At 51.9% G+C, this 17,797-nt stretch overlaps 2 protein-coding genes across 4 annotated transcripts; one reads left to right on the plus strand and one right to left on the minus strand.

Annotated features, from left to right (window-relative positions):
• Nucleotides 1-1,733: 1,733 nt before the first annotated feature.
• Nucleotides 1,734-16,262, minus strand: KCNA2 (potassium voltage-gated channel subfamily A member 2). Of its 3 annotated transcripts, XM_057534571.1 has the most exons (4): nt 14,565-14,635; nt 13,721-14,059; nt 12,220-13,276; nt 1,734-1,817 (listed from the first exon to the last, which is right to left on the minus strand). In XM_057534571.1, the coding sequence occupies exons 3-4, from the start codon at nt 13,111-13,113 to the stop codon at nt 1,755-1,757; spliced, it is 957 nt and encodes a 318-aa protein (XP_057390554.1). In that variant the 5' UTR covers nt 13,114-13,276; nt 13,721-14,059; nt 14,565-14,635; the 3' UTR covers nt 1,734-1,754. The 3 variants fall into 3 exon arrangements, with proteins under 3 accessions (XP_057390554.1, XP_057390545.1, XP_057390541.1); XM_057534562.1 differs by lacking the exons at nt 1,734-1,817; nt 14,565-14,635 and adding an exon at nt 16,195-16,262 and having other exon boundaries at nt 8,240-13,276; XM_057534558.1 differs by lacking the exon at nt 1,734-1,817 and having other exon boundaries at nt 8,240-13,276.
• On the plus strand, nt 15,266-15,940 carry LOC130708684 (proline-rich protein HaeIII subfamily 1-like). The gene has a single exon (XM_057551084.1). The coding sequence runs from the start codon at nt 15,266-15,268 to the stop codon at nt 15,938-15,940; it is 675 nt and encodes a 224-aa protein (XP_057407067.1).
• Nucleotides 16,263-17,797: the final 1,535 nt, after the last annotated feature.

Here is a 17,797-nt window from a genome sequence, read left to right on the forward strand (position 1 = left end):
TCCAGTTGCGGCGAGCGGGGGCCACTCTTCATCGTGGTGCGCGGCCCTCTCACTGTCGCGGCCTCTCTTGTTGCGGAGCACAGGCTCCAGACGCGCAGGCTCAGTAGTTGTGGCTCACGGGTCCAGTTGCTCCGCGGCATATGGGATCTTCCCAGACCAGGGCTTGAACCTGTGTCCCCTGCATTGGCAGGCGGATTCTCAACCACTGCGCCACCAGGGAAGCCCCTGCTATTGTTATTGGGCTTCCAATAAGTGCCAGGCACACTCGTTTAATCTTCAGAAGATAAGGTAGGCATCAGGATTCCTTTATAGAGGTGAGGAACTGAGGCTCAGGAAGTGACGTAGTATGCCTGGGTCTCAGAGCTGGTGAGCGATGGAGCTGGGATTCAAACCCAAGCCTTTGGCTCTAGAGCCTCTCTCTGGGCTTAATTTAACTTCTCAGTTGTTCTAACGCTGCTTTGCTCCTCCAGCCCACTACACTGGCCCCAGGACTACGTGGGCTGTCCCCCTCACACACACACCCCCGAGAACCTCTCTTCATTGGGAGGAACCGGCTGGGCAAAGCCTGGGGTCCCAGGCTTTGTGGTGGGCAATACACAGGGCAGGTGCCACAGGCCTGGCAGGGAAGGGCGCAGTGTGCTCAGTGGCAGGGGTGGTCTACACTTGCAGTAAATGAGCCCCCGTCCCAAGGCAGAGAGAAGAATGGGAACCTTGATGTTGTAGCTTCCACACATCCCCACTCCCCTTCACTTTCCCCTTGATGTATTTACCTAACAAAATCTAAACACTCGGGGATGGACAAAACCCTCCCCAGCTGCCAGCTCTCAGCTCCTTGGAGGTGGGAGTTCCCTGTCCAGCAGGAGGGACTGACCTTGGGAGCCTGATTCAGCGTCCCATTTCCTTGGGGCGAGGAGCCCCGTCCCCACCTCTAGTCTGCTTGGGGCTGTGCTGCAGACATCTAGAGCTCTTTTGGGCACTTCACACTCCCACTCCATGCTGGACGAAATGCCCCCTGGGCAAGGGTGCCAGCAGCAGCCATTGTCCCAAATGGTTGTCCTTCCTCTATCACCACCTCCCTTGTCACCTCAGTACCTGCTACCCTGAACAAAGCTTTTTGGGAGGGAGCGGGAGAACCAGCTGCTTCAGCTGGCCAGCTTCCCAGGGGCAGAGTGTGGCAGACTGGAAGGGGTATGAGAGACTTGGTGGGGGGTGCAATGTGCTTGCTGGCGGCTGCTGAGGGCAAGGACTTGTCCCACCCACACCGTGGCCACTTTTGAGCCATCTGAATGCTGGGGAGTCCGGCTATGGCCCAGGATAGCCCTCAGAGGAAATGCCTCAGCAATGTGTGGGTGTGTGAATATCAGAATCTTCTCCAAGGAGGCGCCACTGTATGGCTGGGGAGCCAGGCCCCTCCTCCTTGGGAGGCACTGGCTCGGCAGAAATTGGGTTGGGTTTGAGGAAAAGGCCTGCAAAGGGGGTGGGTGTGGCTGGAGTTCAGGGACTCCCAGGGGTCTGACCGCCTTTGGTTTTCAAACCGGGTCCCCCTGCCCCACACATCCCCTGCTCCACAAAAGACACAAGAAGCACACGCACAATGGGGGAGGAATCTCAAACCTGCCCCTTCCCTCCCATCCACATCCTCTGCTTCATGTGCGCTGAGCTCTCAGGATGAGCAGGTGGGCACACGGCCTGGGTGGTCCCTGATGCATCCAGGAGAGCCCTCTCCTGTCCTGCTCCGCTCTCCAGATGGGCCCTCATGGCTGCAGAGACTGGACTGAGAGTGAGGCAAGTGCACGCGCATGTTGGAGAGATGTAATCTAGTCGGGCAAGAAAGAAGGTGGAAACGATCAGGGTCTGTCAAAAATTTTATTTGCTTTTTCATTTCACACAGAATGATGTTAAAATAAATCCTCAGTAATATATATTTATATACTTATTTACTTGTGTTGATATTTACAAAAGACTGTGGAGCTCCATGAAGTCTATGTACACCTATGATCAGGTGGACAGGCAATGTTCATTGAGGCACGTATGTACACATATATGTATAACCTATGTACAAATATCAGACCCTACTGACACAGGAACTCTCAGCTGCAGAAGTCCTGGGCGGGGCAGTGTTGGTGGGGCTGAAAGCTTCCAGAACATGTCAGCAAGAATGATAATACCTATACATCCTGTGCAATGTGGTTATAGCTGGTGTCTAAATTTTCATGAAGCAAACAAATAGTTAAATGACTCCCAACTCCCATGAGTCTTCCCCACAAGTCCTGCTCCGCCTCCAGCTCCCATTGGTCCCCGGCCTCTTATCACCATGGAGACCCCGGTTCCCTTTTGGCATCATCCTTACGGAGCTTTACCATCAGCCTTGGAGTTCCTTCTCCTATTGATCCCAGGGAGGCTTATTTATCTGCCTCTCCTTTTTGAGTTTTCAGAAATTATTAGAGCTAGGACGCGGAGGGCAGCTGTGGAGCCATGCCTGAGCAGCGAGGAAGCCAGTGCAAACCCTAATTAGAATCTGTGCTGTGTGAGGCTAAGTGAGCGGCCATTTCCACATTTTATATACATGTGCATGTAATATATAAATCTCCAGAGACGGCCTATATAAGCACATAAGCACACAGGTCTAGAAAAGGAAAAAGCATCGTGCACTGATGAGCTTTACAGCTGTGTCCCTGATGAAAACTAGAGAATTCTCCTTGATTGCTGGCACCATTAATCCTGACTGTTCCAAGATTACCCTTAGTGGAGCAAGGGGTGCAGGGATGCAGAAACCCAGTCAGAGGCCAATTTGGCCCGGGCACTGCTTGCTCAGCAGTCTGGAGCTCGATCATGGGACTTTCCAGCTTCCTGGGGCCCTTCAAATGAAGGAATCATCCAAGCACGACAACAAAGGGAAACTGGGTCGCTGGATCCCACGTGAAGGCAGAACTGGGGCAAGCACGGAGCATGTTCAGACCCTCCGTAGTTGACACTCACCCTCTCCAAAGCCAGCCAGGCTACTCTGTGCTTTTCTATCTCACTTCTTAGCTTGTGGCAGCTTGCTCCATTCCAGCCCTACCTGGCAGATCACAGTCCTCGCCCTGTACTTCACAAGCTAAAAAGGCAGGCGTGTCAGCAGCTGACATGGAAATTGGTAGCAAAGTGAGCCCCTGAATATCCTCTTCCTCCCAGCTCCTTCTCTTGCTCTCTCTAGCAGCACAGAGTGTTTATGTGCTCATACAAACAAAGTGAGTGTCTGGGGAATCATTTTCAAGGAGAAGCAGGGCTTACAGCCCTCTCATGAAGACAGAGAAGAGACCCAGGACTGAGTCCTCTGAGTAGCTACCAAAGGTCCTAGCGCACTGCTGCATTTACACCGCCCTCAATTACCTAGATGTTGCAGCAGCTGTCCACATTATTATGTAATTACACCTGCCCTGTGCATCTGTCCCTGGAATGATGCAGGCAGTTCTCAACTGCAAACTCATCTGGAACATATCTGACTATTTTAGGAGTGCAGGGGAGCACAGAAAGTTATATTCGTTTCCTTGCTGAGGTTCAGGAGGTGTAAGAAGGGGCTATCAGGACAGGCTGCCTCAGTTGCTCCAGTTTACCAGCTGGCCATGCTAAGTCTGGTTTATGGGCTTCTATTATCTGATTGCTGCCAACTTGGCCAGACCGGAGGGCTGCTGGGAATGTTGGGAAAGGGCAAGCCCCCCTGCACCACCTCACTTGCGTCAGATACCAGGAGCCCCTCTCACCGCTGTCTAGGTAGAGCGCACACAGTCAAATGCAGGAGGTGAGGCTGGAAGTATTTCCCATGGGTCTAACACACTGCCAGGGAGATGGAGAATGACAGCACGGTTCAGCTCAGACCCAGCTGTTTCTCCAAAGAGGCAGCTGAATTATGGGTGCTCTACTGCCTACACCGCAACCTAGATTTGGCCAGAATCAACAAGAGGATGGGTTTGTTAGTTCCACTGGTTGCTACACATCTCACCTTCCACGGGGCAGCAATGTCCTTTAGCTCCTCATTAAAAATGTTACTTTCAGATCTCATGAAATTCAAGCCTAGGTTACCACCAATGACAAAGAGAGAGGGAAACAGATCCATCCTTTGCCAGGTCTTTGAGCTTTCCCCTCCCCCAGAGCTACAAAGTTTGGAATAACTTTTCTGGTCCTCAGTGATGAGGTTACAGCCAATCAGGGCAGACAGAACAAAGAATAAAGCACCTGGCCTTTAGATCAGACTTCCCTTTTATCCCTGAGTCAGGCAGCCACATGGGAGGGAAGGGAAAGATGCTGGAGCCTGATCTTTTGTTATGAAAGAACTACCTTCTAGAGAGGTCCCTACGCAGGAGAAAAAGAGCTGAACTGGAGATATGGTGAGAATGCAAAGGAAGGTCATTTAAAAAATTCAAATAAATGCAGTTTATTTCTTGGGTTGCCAAATGTATTCCACATTAGTGACGCTAAGGGGATCGGTCAGTGTATAACTGTATAACTTTTGAAACAACGGTATACATATATACATATACTATACATATATATATACACAGATATATGTATATATGGAAAACCTGTGATAGCTCAGGACCAATTAACCAAAACCTCGACTAATGAGAATTATGTTTTCTTACTATAATTTCAGTAGAAAGAGGCAAATGATAGCAAGGGCATTATCTGATGAGCCCAAATAGCCAACTGCCAGGGATGTCTTGCAGCCAGCAGACATTCAGCCTATTTCTTTGGTCTTCTCCATCCACACTCTGTACAACGAGCACTGAGGTTGAGAATGTTGACCCTGAGCCATGCAAGGTCTTCTGTCATCTTCAAACATTTTACTTACTAAGGCAGGAAGGTTTATACTAACCTACTTAGGAAAGGTTTTTTTCATAACAAAGGTTGAACCAAAACACGTTTTCCCATTCCCACCAAAAAACCATAATTGTAAAGCCATCCAGACAGCTCCCTTCCCTGAGCATTTCCCCATCAGTTAACTGAGGTTTTGCTGTATACGCACGTATAGAGCAAGGTAGATTGAAAAGGAATGGGATGGGACCCTGGCGTTGCCAGCCTTCCCTGATTGTCCAGTCTGAAAATACAACCGCACAGATTTTTTTCAGGAAAGGAGACTCTTCTGAAGTCCCCAGTTACGTGTGCAAATATTGTGCAACAGTACACTATCTTGGGTGGTGGGGTCTTTGCTTCACTACTGTCATGCCCTAACCACCGACAAATGCTCTCCCTGTAGACCTCTGCCCACAAACGCTTGCTTCCCTCCACAGCTCTCATGGCATCCCTTTGGTTAAGCAAGTCAGCTTGTTTTGAAGGACAGCCAGAGGGCAATTCCCCAAATCTGCCCAGGCTACCCATCCCAGGTGCAAACCTCCAGGCCACATTCCTCCAGCATCCCTCTCCCAGGGGAGGGGAGGGAGGAAAACAAATGGATCAAGTAATGGCTTTTAGTGCATGGAAATGATCTTCTGTAATGGCTCAGGATGCTTTATTCTTATCTATTGGTAAGCGCTTTCCTGCAGGCTTCCATTACACCCTGCCAGTCTGACCGTAAGTCCACGAGATGGGCTGGTGTGAAGTCACTCAAACTCAAGGTTTCAGTGCCTAGAGGTTGTGAGAATGCCATGTGAGAGCAGGCATAAGGGGCAGGTGGCAGGAAGACAGGGACGGAGATGCACACGGAGACAGAGAGAGGTGCACACGGGGAAGAGTCAGAGTGACAAAGAAAGCCTTCTCCCGGACTTTCCCTGTGCAGATGTTGAACCGGTGTATGATTACATTCCAAAGGAAGGTCAGAGCCTCAGAGGGCAGGAGTCATGTGACCATGTGGGAAGAAGAGGGAACTACAGAGATGGTGAACTAATGCCCAGAGGCCAAGGGCATTATCTGAGAATCCAAGTACTATCACTTTTCAGTCCTGAGAACAAGATTTTGAAATAACTATTGCTAAAGAAAACAGTCACTATTTAGTTTATTGCACTTTTCCTCTTTAAAAAATAAACTATGAGAGATGGAGCTGAACTTTGGTGGGAAAGGAAGCAGAAAGAAGGGAAAAGTGAACTAGGTTTGTTTGAGGAAGAGACCCATCCCAGCTTGTCAGGGATCCCTTACCTCCACCTGTCCCTGCTTGCTGCTTTGATGAGAGAACAGGGCTGGTCTCAACAAGGGCCAAGTCTGAGGATCAAGATAATGGTCACATTAGCCATTTGGACACCTCCCAGCATCCAGTGCTCTGCTAGTTGGCTCAGGTGGCTAATGATGTTAATGAGGTTGAGGTCATGGGTTCAAACCTGGCAATGGACACTTCGCCAAGGCTGGGCAAGCCTCCATTGTGTAACCAAGGAGCACCCTGGAAATTACACCCTATGTATAGAGCAGCCCTCTCAGACCAGGCAGCCATCACCCAGATGGAGGCTGCTATGACAATGGGCCCCACGAGAGCCAGAGCTGGAACAGGGTTCACCATCCCCACCCCTGGGTAAACAATTCAAAGCAGTGTACCCCTCCCACCTGCCATGGGGGGGGGGTCTGGTGCTACCCTCATATGCAATTTGCAAACTGTCCTATAGTTTCCTTTGGGGAAAGTCAGCCTCCACCTCTCTTCTCTGCTGCTGTTGGCAGCACTGAACCCCCAGCCTGCCCTCCTCAACATGGCGTGGCACTGATATTTTATGGTTGACCATGATTAAGGAAGTTGGCCAAAGACCTCACTACAATGGAGTGAGAGATCCAGGGAGAGCAGATAGGACAAGCTAATCCTGCAGCCCTCTCCACACGGGGTGGCCACATGAGCCCCCAGGCTGGGGACTCAGGCCAACAAAGCTTTCCTGGGAGCCCTTTCCACACCAGACCAATGGAGTCTGGAGGCACACTCCCTTGGGGCCCCCTTTCAGGGATAACCTCCTGGTTTCATGCCTACTCCATCCTTCGGAGGCCCAGTTGAGAGGAGCAGAGGGAAGCAGAGAGGAAGGAAGAGTGTGTCAAACACCACAGAAGCTTCGGGAAGCACAGTGCCTTCATTATGACCTTAGGTACATTTCAGCTCCTGAAAAGTTAATTCTGAAATATGACTAGCTCAGGTACTCTTTCTTCCTGACAACCTCTCCACCTCTCCTGGACTTCTTTCTCTGTAGACTCCTGAGAACTCCAACTTCCTTGAAAGTTTGAGCCCATGGAGGCACCTGCCGAAGCGAAAGGGAAAATTGGTATCCTGACTTGAAAACACTTGAAAGGCCCAGCATGTTGCGCTGAATGTGCAGATTTGGACCCACACGCCCGTTCCCTGTGGCTGTTGCTTCCTCCATGGAGACTGGGAGCTTGACCATCTTTAGGAGGGAAGCGTGGGGCACATCCTGGATGGCTGCAGGAGTAGAGACCTGATCTGATGCCTGACTTCAACCCCCCAACTTCCATCTGAGGTGAAGCCTTTACCAAAATGCACCCAGATCTCAGCTAGTCCTACTAGTGGGAAGAGCCAGCTCTGTGCGTAACCCAAAACAGCGTGTAATCTTACAAAGCATTTCAATCTGGCCTTAGAATATAGGATACAAATCAGGCCTTCTGAAAAAAACATGCTGTTTGCTTGTGTAACGTTAGGTTTAAGTCCTTACTCAGGTTTTACTTAAGCTGAATTGGTGTGTGTTTCCTCAAGGTACAGCCTTTGGATGGGAGGCAAGGCATCCAGGTGGAGCCGGGGCAAGGGAAGAAGCCTGCCTGGCATTGCACTCCCATAGAGGGGACTCAGGAGTTGACTCCATTGGGCTTATGCCCAAGAGCAAGTGAGATGCCACAAGCAAGTAAAGGTGACTCATTTTAAGAGACAAGTCTATATATGGCCTCGACTTTGTGACTGAGCCCCCGACAAAGCCACTGGGGATGGAGGGGCGATAAGGTCTGTGGGCTGAGGGAATGTTGGGAGCATCCTCACTCTGGTTCTGGGCCTACGACCCTGCAGTTTCTTGAGCCACCACTGCTTTCAAGAGGACGGGGTTGAATCCAGAGATCCCAGGGGTTGGGAGCAGGGGAGACTGGGCTATTGGGTTGTCTGTGTGGACTTGCTTTGAAAGAAAGGACAGGGCCAGGAGGTTGTATATTAATGGACGGTCAGCTGTCCCAGGTCCTTCCATACTTGGCACCAGGGTTTCTGGTGGGAGGAAGGTGAACAGGTAGAAACCCTATGAGATTCCCAGTCTTAATCAGAGATCTGCTTGACAATGGTGGCCCATATTTTGCTTTGGGGTTATTTTTCTGAAATCTAGGAGTGAGGTGGGGGAAAAGACTAGAGGAAGAGATTTCCCGAAGGATATTGAGGGGGAGAGACGCAGGCTAGGGAAAGATGATTAAATCTGATCTTTTGTTTATGCCTATTAATTTATAGCTATGGGGGCAGAACAATGGATCTGAGTATATGTACACATTTCATGTGTGGTGTGGGTGTGTGTTCTTGGGTGTGTGTGCTGTATTTTGTGTACCTAATATGAATAAATGTATTGTGTGTATAAACCGAGTTTGTATTTTGTGTGCAGAAATAATAGTAAAGTATCTTTTGTGTATTCTGTATGTATACCCATGTGTCCATGTATTTTTTGTGTATTTTGCATCTGAGTTGCAGGTTTGTACGTGGTGTATGTAGGTATTTGTATATGTTCTGTATTGGTAAGTACATTCCATGTCTGTGCTGAGTGTGCATGTTTTGGATATAGGTATAACCGTATACCTTTTGAGTGCCCTTTTCATTAATTGGTTCTCTGTGTATTTTGCACACGTGGTGCATGTTTTGTATTTGTGTATGGCAACAATGTAGGTCTCTTTTGTGATGGGTGTGCATGTCTGTGTGCTGGTGTGGGTGAACATTTTATAGTCCCAGGTCAAGGACACTGGGATAAAATATCTACCCCACAACCTAGGCCTTAGGTATGGGTTGTTCTACCATCTATTTTCCCAAGGTCTGCGTCCCTCCACCCTATGTCTTGGAAATGCAGCACCACCTCCCATATAGGAGAGGAAGAGAAGCACAGAGGCTTTGCGCTGGGCCTGGGATGCCCTGCAGACCCCTGGGGATGTGGGTGACCAGGAACTAGTGAGCACCCTGGGCTGGTGCCCCACCCCCCCAGGGTAACTGTAGGTGCTGAAGAGCCAACAGTGAGGCCGGGGCTGGAGTCATGGCTGGGCAGCCTGACCACACAACTCGCTGTGTTTGGGAAATTTAAGCTATTATGTTGAAAGGCAAAGAAGCCCAGTTTGTGAGGCAAAAGCTTCCCCACCTCCATCTATTCCAGGGCCAGCTGAGCTCTACCTTTAGGCTATGCAGTGCTCCTTCACTCTCAGCCTATTCTGGGGGTGGGGAATGATTCTTTACCCAGCCTTTGGTTTCTTAAACAGCCCTGGTTGCCAGTTTAATGCGGAGAGAGCTTGAGAGAACATGATGCCTGTGGATCAACTAGGGATTCCATCCCTTGGTCCTGAACTTCAGAAATTTCCACATAGAGGAGGTTTCCTTTCAGCCCAGACCTGTGGAATTGGGTCCCCAGGAGCCCTCCTCCTTAGTGTCCTTGGTTTCAAAGCAGGTGATCCATTCTGGCTCTTTGGGGAAAGATTCATGAAAGTGACTGATGCAGAGGCAAATGACCATGTTGTTTTTGTGTATTTTGCAACAGAGTTGCAGGTTGTGTCTTCGTTCATGGTATATGTAGGTCTCTTGTGTATGTTCTATATTGGTAAATACATTCTACGTCTTAAATAAAAACCGGACAGGTTGGGGAAAGACGAGAACGGAGATGATGAAGATGATGGGCTGTAGAGAGGAGGCCTGGGTTGGGTCTGGCCCAGGACAGCTGGAGCTGTGAGGGCCCTAGGGCCCTTGTGCACTCAGTAAGACAAGCTTCAGCCATGAGAAACTGAAGCTGCAGCACATGGAGGGCAGAAAGACAATTCGAACATCTAAGAATCCATGAAGACTGGAGTGTCTGAGGCAATGGCAGCAAACCTAGGCCCAGTGGGATGACCAATGAGACAAATTAACCCATTAGGCCTCTGAGACAACCAACCCACCAAGCAGTGGATTTGCTCCTGAACCTGAACTCCAGAGAACGACTATATATGTATGTGTGCATATATACATATACACACGTATGTATGTATATATATGTATATATAAATATATATATATGTGTGTATATATATATATACACTCTAGTGCACATAGTCAAACACATGCATATATTGCCCTGTGTCAAAAATATTGCATAAGCTTATACAAGGTTCAAATGCAATTTTTTCTATAGCTAGCTAGGTAGAGGAATTCGTGAAAGAGATACTCGATACATATTTATATACACTGGATCCACAGATCCGCCTTTCCTCAGGACGAGATGCCCCAGTCAGCTATACAGTCATGCCCATGACTAGGTTAATTCCTAAGGTGCAGTCACTTGAGGTGTTTAGACACTGCTTTCCCTGCTCACTTTCCCGGCTTTGCAGAGCTGTGTGCCCCCATTTGGAAGAAGAGGGGTGGGGTGGGCTGGAGGGCCAGAAGTTTTGGTTCCCCACCCCAAACAGTCTATTTTTTTTCTCCTGATTGAGGGCTTTTGTCTTCTGATGGGAAAAAAAAAAAAAACAACCCTCGTTCAATGCCATTCCTAGGCTATTAATACTCTAAATATGAATACTGTGTAGGCTACGAAGAAAATAGGTTATCTCCTGTGTTTTAAATATTGAGATTCATGCAACAAACACCCATGCAGCTCTATCGCATCACTGGTAAATTTCACTGCAGTGTCAGTGTAGCTGGGCCCCAGCACTAGGAAAGCAGATGCCTGCAACCTCCAGTGTAACGAAGAAATCAGACATGTTGTTGTGACCCTGAAGCCTGCAAAAATGGTGAAATCTGAAGCTGAGAGGTCCCTTGGTTTGTTACCTTCTCCCCATAGGGCTAAGGGAGCAAATGTGAAACTTGACAACTCACATTCGGTCATCCTAACTGTCCCTCCCCTGGGCTTCCCTCACATCGACATTGCAGAGAAAAAACCAAATGCAGTCTTTTCCGTTATGAAACACAAGCCTCCGGAGCGTCTGCTTGGCAACTGCAATTCACAAACCCCCAGCCTGTGACACAGAAAGTAATTCCAACACACAGCACTGTGTGTTCTTTTCAATGCAAAAATGGGAAAGACCTTTCGAATAATTAGCAGAACTTTAAAGCTAAGCTACCGTGGTTTTCCTCTGTGAAGGGGGAGGTAGGCTCAAGTGGGGTGGGGGGGGGAATTGCATCTCCGAGATGCCGTGTGCATTTCATTAGGAAGAAAAGGTGACACTGATGTGGTGGGTTCTGTATTTGCTATGAGGTGGCCTCAATGTGTCCTTCTGAAATCCTGGCTTCCATAGGTGACTCCCATCTTTGGAAACCCCTAAGCCGGTGATGAAGATTTGCATGAAAGCCATGGATACATATTCTGTGTTCTAAATCAAAAATCAAAAGATCAAAAGTCACTTGCACGACTATTGCTTTCCATGCAGAACCAGATACACACTGTAGAACACACTGACTACAATGCAGGCTATTATGCAATATCCGCATTAGTTCCATTGAGCTGTGAGTATGTTAATAGGGTTCAATCAGACATCAGTTAACATTTTGGTAATATTCACATAGTTTGTATTAGCCAAAGTGCAGTTGGCTGTTTTCAAGTTTTCCTCTCTAAAGTCCTCGTTACTGTTGTTTACCCCCTCCTGGATCTCCATGTAGTCAGACTTACTAATGGTAGAGGCACTTCTACTTTTCTTTAGGTCAGGGGAGGATGGGATCTTTGGACAGCTCGTCACTTGCAAGTACTGGGCCTGTTCCTCTCCCTCTGTCTCCCGGTGGTAGAAGTAGTTGAAATTGGACACTATGACGGGGACAGGTAAGGCAATGGTTAACACACCTGCAATTGCACATAGAGAACCCACGATCTTTCCCCCAATAGTAGTTGGAACCATGTCTCCATAGCCTACAGTTGTCATGGAGACGACTGCCCACCAGAAGGCATCCGGGATGCTTGGGAATTGGGACTCTCGCTCATCGGCCTCTGCGAAATAGACAGCACTAGAGAAAAGGATGACCCCGATGAAGAGGAAGAATATCAGGAGGCCCAATTCTCTCATGCTGGCTTTGAGGGTCTGACCTAGAATCTGAAGACCTTTGGAGTGTCTGGACAACTTGAAAATCCTAAAGACTCTTACCAACCGGATGACTCGAAGGATGGCCAGTGACATGGCCTGCTGGCCCTGCTGAGCATCTTCTGGCTTCTCAGCCAGCTCTGTTCCCAGGGTGATGAAGTAGGGGATGATGGCTACAATATCAATGATGTTCATGATGTTGGTGAAGAAGCCGGCTTTGCTGGGACAGGCAAAGAACCTCACCAAGAACTCAAAGGAGAACCAGATGATGCAGAGGGTCTCTACAATGAAGAAAGGGTCGGTGAAGGAAGTGGACTGCTGGTACCCGATGGTGCTATTGGAATAGGTATGGAAGGTCACTCCACTGCCATGCATGTCTTCATTCTCATCCCGGAATATGGGCAACGTCTCCAGGCAGAAGCTGACGATGGAGATCAAGATCACCATGACAGATACAATAGCTATAATCCTGGCAGGCCCTGAGCTCTCTGGGTATTCAAAGAGAAGCCACACCTGTCTCTGAAATTCATTTTCGGGTAGAGGACGCTCTTCCTCTTTGATGTAGCCTTCATCTTCCCGAAACATCTCCATTGCTTCTTCTCCCAGCTCATAAAACCGAATTTCTTCAGAGAATATATCTAAGGGCACATTCACGGGTCGTCTCAACCGGCCCCCAGACTGGTAGTAGTACAAAATGGCATCAAAGCTTGGGCGGTTCCGATCGAAAAAGTACTCATTCCGGAGAGGGTCAAAGTATCTCATCCGCTTCTTTGGGTCCCCTAAGAGGGTCTCTGGAAACTGGGCTAAGGTCTTTAGCTGGGTCTCAAACCGCAGCCCTGAGATGTTGATCACCACCCTCTCACAGCATTCGTGGTCTGCTTCTGGGTCATAGGTGTCCTGCGGGTGCCCAGGGAGGGCAGCGGCCTCATCCACTGGGTCTCCGGTGGCTACTGTCATAATTGGAACCAAGAGAAGCGCCTCTCGCTACGCCTTCTAGCTGCCTGGCGGCAGGGAGCTCAGGGTGCTGCTTACGGCCCCAGGAAACACAGCAGCATTGGCCTGCGCTCCTGCAGGGGAGCCCCCAGGTCTCTCTGAGAGCCAGAGAGATAGCCCCGCTTGGCTGAAAGACAGAGGCGGTTAAGGACATAAGACCACTCAGCATTGGCAACTCGACCTGGGTTGCTGCTTTTTCTCTCTCATCTCTCAGCCAAGAAGCTCAAAAATATGACCACCACCACCACAAAAAAGTAAGATTTATGTTCACCTCGTAGCCTGGCTGGGGATGAGAGGGGAGCAGGTGGTGGTCTCTCAAGAAAGCTCTGGAATGCCCTGCACTGGGGGTAGGTGGCTGGTACAGGTCCCTCTGCACTGCACAGGCTTCATGGAGCACAGTCCCATCCCAGAGGCTGGAAGGGAACCTTCTCCCAGGCAGTGAACTAATGTCTTGCAGATACCTGCACCCTGGGAGGTATTTGCAGTGGTGGACCTTGGGCCTGGGTCTCTCTCATTGCCCACACCCCAATGACTCTACACATGGCTGTTATTAAACAATAGATTGATTTACCTGGCAAGGCAGGAATCTGCAGCTCTCTTCCTTGCAGAACTGATCCGATGCTGCAGGAATCCTAGATACACAAACAGGCAGCCTGATTCCCCATCACGTCTTCTCACTTGAGCTAGAAATAATGGTGAGTCATTCTGGGCAGGAGGGTAAGCTCCAGGTCCTGGAGGTGAGCTCCAGGGCTGGGCTGGGCTGGAGGGGCAGTGGGATGCCTGGTCAAGGGCACGCAGGACTCGAGGACAGCCGAGATTGGGTCTGGAGCCTTTGAAAGGAAGGAGGCAAGATGCAATGCTCAGCAAAAGCCAGAGTCCTCCTGGCTGTCCTCAGGAGGTGTGACGTTGCCTGGAAAAAACAAGGTGGAATCAGGGCTTTTGGGCAGCTGGTGCCAAGATTTAGGAGGGTGCTGGAAGCTTCTCTTCCATGCCCACCTTGCATTCTGGTGTCACACCTGAGAACTATCCCTCAGCCTCCCAGCCTCCTCTGGGCAGGCTTACATCAGTTGGAAGCATGTTCTCCCAGGGAACAAGCCTTCAGACTTGGCTGGGCTTGTCTCCTCCAGGGGCCTCCCCGGGCTGAGCCAGATGCCCCATTGGTCCTCTGCAGCCATCAGGAGGGACTCTGCACAAAGCCTCCCACCCCCAGGTCAGGACACAGCATCTCCCAAGGGGAGGGCTTCCTACACTGCAGCCTGACTTCCAGCTCTGACCTCTGCAGAGTCCTGGGAGAAGAAGGGCTCCTCCCCACTCTGGCCCCCCAACACACACACTCCTTCAGAGCTCATTTAGGGAGACTCCTCACACAGAAAGGTCGATCTCCAAAAGCTGGCTGGCTTGGTCCCAGGACTTACTCTCCCTCAGGGATCCCTAAACTGCAGGCCTCCCTCCGGGCGCGGTGGCATTTGAACTGGGCAGGCGCTCGACCACCGATTTCTCCCCAAGAGAAAATCCCTCATGTCTTCTCCTCGGCAGAGAGCGCAGAACCAAGGCTCAGTCAGCCTGGCTTCGAGGCGGCTTGGCAGCAGCGAGAGGGGGGAGCCTGGAGGAAGCCGGCTTCCGGGCTGGCCCCCTGCCGGCCCAATCCTGCCGGCCCCAGGGCGGGGAGGGGTCCGGGGCCGCTCCCCATCGCCCCGGGCTCCGGCCGGGATTCCGCCAGGCGCGCTCCGCGCTCGGCTCCGCGCGAGTGGATCAGACCCACCAGCTGGCCGCGGCAGTCAGCGCCACCTTAACCCCCTCCTGCCCGATCCGGAGGGGGCTCGAGCGGCGGGCCCGAGCGCAGCCCAGCTCTTTTGCCCCTAGGATCCGAGGGAGCTCCTAGGCTCGATCTCCTTCGGAAAACACTGGAACCTAAACTCTGGGGGTGGGGAGTAGGCTGCTGCCCCAGATCTTGGCTTCCTCCTAAGAGCGGGGTCACCCCGGCAGCCCACGGCCCCAGGGAGGCGGAAAAGCCCTTCTCTGCCGAAAAGCCGTTTTCATTCCGAGCCGGAGGGGGGAACGCTGCCCGGCCGTCGCAAGTGATATGGGTCCTACCAACCGGCTCTATTTACCAGACATGGTTATGCTGTCACTGCACCTCCCATCACCCATCAGCTCCTCTCTGCGCCCCCCGCCCCGCGCCCCGCATTGCCCGGAGGGTCCCCGAGCCCGTTCCGTGTTCTCTCCTTCCGCTGGACACCAGCCCCCTTCGCCCGCCCCGGCCCGGGCCGGCAGCCATGGTCGGCACAGACTCGCCCGCCCCGGACTCAGCCCGACCCCGCCGCGCTGCAGGCTGCGCCGCCCGGTGCCCCGCAGCCCCTCTGGGCGCCGCAGCCCAGGCAGGGGGAGGCAGCACGCGCAGCCGAGCGCCCCGACACCCATTTACCCTTCCCGATGGGCACCCGGAGCCTCCATGTTTCTGGGTGACCGCAAGCGCCGGCGGAACCGCGGCGGCGGCGGCGGGATGCGGGCGGCCAGCCGGGAGCCGGCTCTGCAGTCCCGCCGGCGGCGCGTAAGGAGAGCCCGGCCGCCGCCCGCAGCCGCACCGCGCCACGCAGCGCCGCACCTGGCCGCCAGCGAACTCGAATTAAAGGGGCCGGCGGGGGCCCGAGCCGGCGAGGCGCGCCGCCCGCCGCCGCCACCGGGCTGTCCTCTCAGTGGGGGCCCCGGGCCTCGGCCCCCTCCCCGGGAGGAAAGCACCCCATCCCTTGGCAGAGCTCAGCTTACTAACCAGAACCTCGTGGAGGGCTGAGCTGGGTGCTGCCAGGGCCGGGGCACCGGGGGCAGAAGTTGAGGAGCGGTCATGAGAGACTCCTGCCAACAGTAAGAAGTAGCCAAGGAGGAAACAATCAGTAGCAGCTCTCCCAGGCCCGAGAAGGGATCCAGCCCCGTGGGAAATGTGTTGCTATTCTTATGATGCTGCCAGACAGAATCTGCAGACCCCCTCCTTGCCCTCTAGCGCCGCCTCGCCCCCTCCTCCAGCTCTGCCTCCCACCCGCCTCTTACCCAGCCAAAGCTTTGGCTTCGCAGAGGGGAATGCAGCAGGTGCGGGCCGCAGTGTGGCAGAAACTCGCTGCTGTGTTCGCCCCCACCGGGACGAGCCGCAGGAACCGGCAGAACTGCAGCGCTGGCTCTCTGGACTCCCTCCCGCAGAGCCGGGGCAGGGAAGGCTGGGGGACGTGCAGCTGCCCCAGGGAAGCGCCAGCTCCTCACAAAATGGGCCCCTCACAGACCTCACAAAGCCAGCTGGCCCACGGGGCTCTGGAATTGGGAATGCAGCTCACGGCACACCGGGGTGGGTGATGGAAGATGCCCTTTGCTTTTGGAAGAATGTGTGGGAAGCCCCGTCTGCCCTCTGCTCAGATGGTGGATCTGAGAGGGCCCAGGGTGCTCTTGGGAGCCCCGTGACAGCCCCAAGCCCCTGCCAGTTCTGGTCTCCTGTCTGAATTGCTATTCCAAACAGCGATTCCTTGAGCCCAAACTGCAGCAGACACGGAGCCCTGTGCGCAGAGAACCTCTAGCCCCAGGGAGGCTGCTGCTGGGCCCTCCTTGCTCAGAGAACCCTCCTCTTTAGGCCTGTAGCTCCTGATGGAAGCTCTGAGAGCCCACAGGGTCCGGGTCTGTGGGATTCAAGTGTTTCATCAAGGTAGTATTCAAGGTATGGTTTAAGACTGGAGGCCTAACCAGAGCTGCAGGGGGACAGTGACCTCAGTGAGCTCTGGGAATGACAGATGACTACCAGGCAGGACTGGTTTGGTTTAGGGCCTCATAGAAGCTGGACTGGCAGTGTCCCAACCTGAGTGTGACCTGGGTATTTTGGAACCAGCCAGGCTGGGACTTAAACCCCTGCCAGGTCCTAAGCAAGTTCATTCATGTCTCTGGACCTCAGTTTCCTCATCTGCAAAATGAGGATACTTCACAGGCTGTTGTGAGGGTTAAACTGTTTATGATGCAAAGAGTTTAGCCCCCAGCAGACACTCCACAAATGATGGTTTCTCCACTCTGCTTCCTTAGGAAACTCCCCTCCTAACTCCCAGCTTCCTGCTTAGCTTTTGGCTCTTTCTCTAAGTGCCCAGTCACCAGGTTCTCTCTGCTTCTCAGTCTGCCCACCCCTCCTTCACCAAACTATCCTCCAGAACTCTGCTTCACACTCCTTCTAGAGGCTTCCCCCGACCAGCCCCCAGGGCTCTCTTCCTCCTTCTTGCCACATAGGGTCTTTCTGTCAATTAAAGCACAACAGTCTTATCCATTTCATCATGTCCATATATTTTCTTGGCCCTCCTCTGTTGAAAAGAAATCCGTGGACAGAGAAAAGTTCTCAAGGGAGAATTAATAATTGTGCTCATTGGTGACATATGCTTAACATGTGTCACTGTGCCAAACATCTCTAGCCCAGTGGGACATGTAATCCTCACAGCTCGAGGAGGTGATTTCTACATCAGCACCATCGCAGAGAAAAGGAAGCTGAGGCAGAGAGATGAAGCAACCTGCCCAAGGCCACCGAGAGGTGGCTCTGGGACTTGAATGAGGTCTTGACACACCTGTAACCCTCACAGTCCCTGCTCAGGTAGAATGAGCAGCCTTTAAATTTCCTTTCCTTCTCTGGGAT

This window comes from Balaenoptera acutorostrata, chromosome 1, assembly GCF_949987535.1.
Source record: "Balaenoptera acutorostrata chromosome 1, mBalAcu1.1, whole genome shotgun sequence".
Classification (NCBI taxonomy): Eukaryota; Metazoa; Chordata; class Mammalia; order Artiodactyla; family Balaenopteridae; genus Balaenoptera; species Balaenoptera acutorostrata.